Genomic DNA, 4,204 nt, shown 5'->3' with positions numbered 1-4,204 from the left:
AAACTATAATCCTGAAGCAGTGTCTGCTAAATTAGTGCAGTAATATAGTTATCTTTGAATGAAAACATGTATAATTAGGTCCATAAAAATTTGTGGATTTTTCCAATTTTGGTTCTGTACATTACCACAATTATTTTAAATGAAACAACTCTGATGCCGTTGAACTGCAGACTTTCAGCTTTACTTCAGTGGGTTGAACAAAAAGATTGCATAAAAATTTGAGGAACTTTTAAAGCCTTTTTGTAACACAATCACTTAATTGCAGGGGCTCAAAAGTAATTGGACAAATTAAAAAGCTGAAAATAAAATTACATAATTACATAATAGGTTAGGTTGAAAAAAGACATAAGTTCATCAAGTTCAACCACAAGGGAAATAAACATATCCCTGATATAAAACCCTATAGGACATAGTTGGTCCAGAGGAAGGCAAAAAAAAAACCCTGGTACAATTTGCTTCAACAGGGGGAAACAATTCCTTCTTGATTCCATAAGGCAATCGGAGGTTCCCTGGATCAACAATCTCTGTTATTTTTAATTTAAAGCCTTAATCCCCAGTTATATTCTGTGCTTCTAGAAAAACATCCAGCTTTTTCTTAAAGCAATCTATAGTAGTTGCTGAAATCACTTCCTGAGGGAGCTGATTCCACATTTTCACAGACCCTACAGTGAAGAATCCCTTCCTTATCCGGATAATAAACTTCTTTTCCTCCAGACACAAAGAGGTGCCCTCTTTTTTTTGTAATGATCTCAAAGTGAATATTTGGGAGGAGAGGTTTCTATATGGACCATTTATATATTTATACAGGGTGATCATATCCAAAGGCAAAATTCATTTACTTAAAGTGATAATAAAAATAATAGCTTGTGTCTTAATATTTTATCCTTAATCTAGAATTGATTTGGAAGCTGGCAATCTCACAGTACATTGTCTATGGTGTCAGGAGAATACAGAATGCAGTGCATATTTATGCATATACCTATTTACCATAAGATACAAAGCTGCTTTAAATGCAAAGTGATTACCGAATGAATGACATCCTCTAGTGTTGCAGAAAAGGACTCGATTAAATTGTGAGGTAGCTGAGACAGAAAACCAATTGTATCAATATATATAATTGGTAAACGACAAGGAAGCAATCCCCCATGGGCTGTGATGTCAAGGGTGGCAAAAAGCTGGTCACGTGGCAGAAGCTGTCGATCACCAGTGAGGGCCTTTATTATGGTAGTTTTTCCTGTAAGTATCACAACACAACTAGTATGTAGAATTAGCCTTAAACAAGGAGTATACATATTTAACAAGTTTAATACACACCAGAGTTGGTATAACCCAAAACAGAGATGACAGGAAACTCTCGCCGCTTGCGCTGTGCCCTAAGAAGCTTTCTCTTATTTCTTAGCTTGTCCAAGGCTTTCTTAAGTTTTATCTCTCTCTCCTTCAGCAATCTATGCTGAATTTCCATTAATGTTTCACCTTAAGAAGAATTAAGTTTATATAAATGTTCTGATAAAAAAATAGGTAGAAGTCTGGTTAAGTATTAACAAAAAAAAAAATATCATCCTAAAAAATAAATAAATCAATATTTTAAATCCAGCGAACAAACATGACATAACATACATGAATCTCCCTTTATATATGCTTTGTATATGTTTGTAATACATTGTACAGCAGGATTCACTCTAACAGAAGGTTGATCGGTATGCACATTACTGTCCATCTGTGAACCTACTTACAGAACAGAAAACCAAGTTCTACTGCTTCATCATTACCCAACCACCAGGCTGAATACAGGTGACTAAGGAAGTAGACATTTTTTCATCTAGGTCACTAAGCAGGCAACCAACATTACCATGATACAAGGAAATGGTGTTAAATTGTGTACTTGTGTAATTCTGACAGCAAGAGAAAAGTAGGGATGTATATCTGAGATCATAAAATATTACTTTTGCCTGGGGTTGAGCAAAAAGAACTATTTGATTTAAATGGTCAATATTTCTAAGGTTTGTTCTTAATCAAAGTGCTAAAATACGCTCCCATAGTCGACTTAGTTATTAGTTGGTAAATGGCTTCCCCTAATAGGTCCTACTGTCTGCAAAAATAATATTAGATTGTAAGCTCTTTCAGGTGACAGGAGAATTGCCATAAATGGATCACTGTGCTTTAAAAAACACTGAATAATATCTGGGTGCTCCAAAGGTACAGGATAATAATAATAATAATAATATAGTACAAGATAACAAATGTGCACCTTTAGTAGCAATGTTGCACAGTATATACGTAACTTTTATCTGTATTTGAATGACTATTCTAGATGGAGTATCAATTTATTAAAGTGTGTAGACTAAAATCCATTGCTAACACACGTAAAGAAAAAACAACATAGGATAGAATTGCTACTCCTTTTTTATGACCCTTTGTGACCGCGGACATTGATAAGAATAAGTTCCTTTATCACTAATGTAATCTGTTAAGTTTACATTACGGAGGCGTTCATTTTTATGGATCTCTTAGGCTAGGTACACATGTGCAATGGTTCTCTCAGAGCTGATAACAGACGAGAATCTTGCATGTGTACAGTGCTCATCGAACGACCGTTCTGGAGGATCCATAGATAGTGGACGACCAACGATAAACTCCATGAAAGTGAAATAATTGTGATTACCTGACCCCATTACATATCTTGATCCTCCACCCTGCTGGTCCAAGTGGGCCATTTCATTTTTTAATTTGGATCTTTAATGGAAAAAAAAAACATCAAAATGAATTGACAATGCACTAACATCTATGCTATTACATGTTAAAAGATAAGGGTAAAATCAAAAGTTAATCAATAACTGTAAAAAGTGTAAAAGAAAAAATTTTGATAAACTTACCCGTCATAGCATTACCACACACACACTTTCTGATGTGAAAAAGGGGTTCTTAAAGGGCTATAGATCATTTGAAACTGACCTGACCCAAAAGCCTAATAGAACAGTGGTCGCCAACCTTTTCAGTCCTGCGGACTACTAAAATTACCGGCTCCTAACCGCGCATGCGCGGGGAGCTAAGTGTCATCAAAGGGGGTGAAACCTCCCCGTAGTGACGTCATCATGATAGTGAAGTAGATCCTGTGTTCTCAGATGCTATTTGTGGTGACAGTTGGCTGTCACCTTTGTTTAAATAGACAGTTGACTGTGCCGTGTCTAACCTGTCTGTCAACTGCCATGAACAAAGTGTACAGAAGCAGTAACCACACCGCAGTCCAGGTGTCGTATGAAACAAATCTCTATTCTCTTTATCTCTTTTGTCTTGTGACTAATTTGAACGTCTGCAGAAATTCAATCTCTAGCTGTACCTTATAAAACAAGAAGGATGATGGGATTATGTGACCTGATGTTACGTTTGTTTCTCAATTGAATTTTGAAAAATAAAGTTTTGAAAGGAAATGTTTGCATGGGTTTTAAACATATTTTATTATAGAATAAAACATTTAAAAAATATCTTCTTTAGGCCTAAATTGAAATAATGGCTACAAAAATAATATTAATATAATAGTAAAAAGGAATGTGCTAACCCATTATATTTATAAGTAGGGACCCTGAAAAGTGTCAACAGCAGCAGAAGATCCACAGACAAGCCATCTTTACAGAATATTCACTGCATGGCATTGCACACCCACCTCACCTACACAAAGTACTCTTCTCATGCCAGTCAGAAGAGAAATGAGTGCTCTTTTTTTATGAGACGTTTATATGCTAGACACAAGTGGAACTTTTGTGCAATAATGCATTCTTACATTTGATTAACGAAACAAATTTTTGAGTTACTTATTGATAGAACTTTCACTTTACATAGCTAATGGTGAATGCAAATGACATTACACTTTGTCTACCTTAGCAGTGGAAGTTCAGCCAGTGCGATCTGTAGCTTGGCTTCTTTTGTGCGTGCATTGTATCGAAAAATATTAAGAACCACTGTGTATCTGTCAAAAACTTTAACTCCCCAAGCTGCTTCCAGTTCATTCTGTATGTAATACATAAAAAATATAAACAACAAATTAAAAAAAAAGTAATAACATTAGAAAGATGATTGCTCTGTACAGCTTTACATTCAGCCAAAGTCATGCATAATATATTTCCAGATTATACACAGATAAGGTTAGCCAAACAATCTTGGCCTAGAGTTTAGTTATTCCAATATGTTTGATTTGTCCATGTACAGC

The 4,204-nt window shown here is 35.2% G+C and overlaps 1 protein-coding gene across 1 annotated transcript; it reads right to left on the bottom strand.

The window, feature by feature from the left end:
* Positions 1 to 826: 826 nt before the first annotated feature.
* Positions 827 to 4,198, bottom strand: LOC140321255 (putative GTP-binding protein 6). The gene is made up of 4 exons (XM_072398081.1): positions 3,875 to 4,198; positions 2,663 to 2,733; positions 1,315 to 1,473; positions 827 to 1,234 (listed from the first exon to the last, which is right to left on the bottom strand). The coding sequence occupies exons 1-4, from the start codon at positions 4,018 to 4,020 to the stop codon at positions 984 to 986; spliced, it is 627 nt and encodes a 208-aa protein (XP_072254182.1). The 5' UTR covers positions 4,021 to 4,198; the 3' UTR covers positions 827 to 983.
* Between the last annotated feature and the right edge of the window lie 6 nt (positions 4,199 to 4,204).

This window comes from Pyxicephalus adspersus, unplaced genomic scaffold, assembly GCF_032062135.1.
Source record: "Pyxicephalus adspersus unplaced genomic scaffold, UCB_Pads_2.0 Sca1703, whole genome shotgun sequence".
NCBI lineage: Eukaryota > Metazoa > Chordata > Amphibia > Anura > Pyxicephalidae > Pyxicephalus > Pyxicephalus adspersus.
The sequence above is the reverse complement of the archived record's forward strand: the minus strand, read 5'-3'. Positions and strand labels throughout refer to the sequence as shown.

Excerpts from the sequence above, each read along its gene's own strand:
- LOC140321255 (XM_072398081.1), bottom strand. The coding sequence starts at position 4,020 with ATGTATTACATACAGAATGAACTGGAAGCAGCTTGGGGAGTTAAAGTT. Across the intron at positions 2,734-3,874 it reads GCTGAACTTCCACTGCTAAG|ATCCAAATTAAAAAATGAAA; the intron begins GTAGACAAAGTG and ends TTTCCATTAAAG. Across the intron at positions 1,235-1,314 it reads TTTGGGTTATACCAACTCTG|GAAAAACTACCATAATAAAG; the intron begins GTGTGTATTAAA and ends TGATACTTACAG.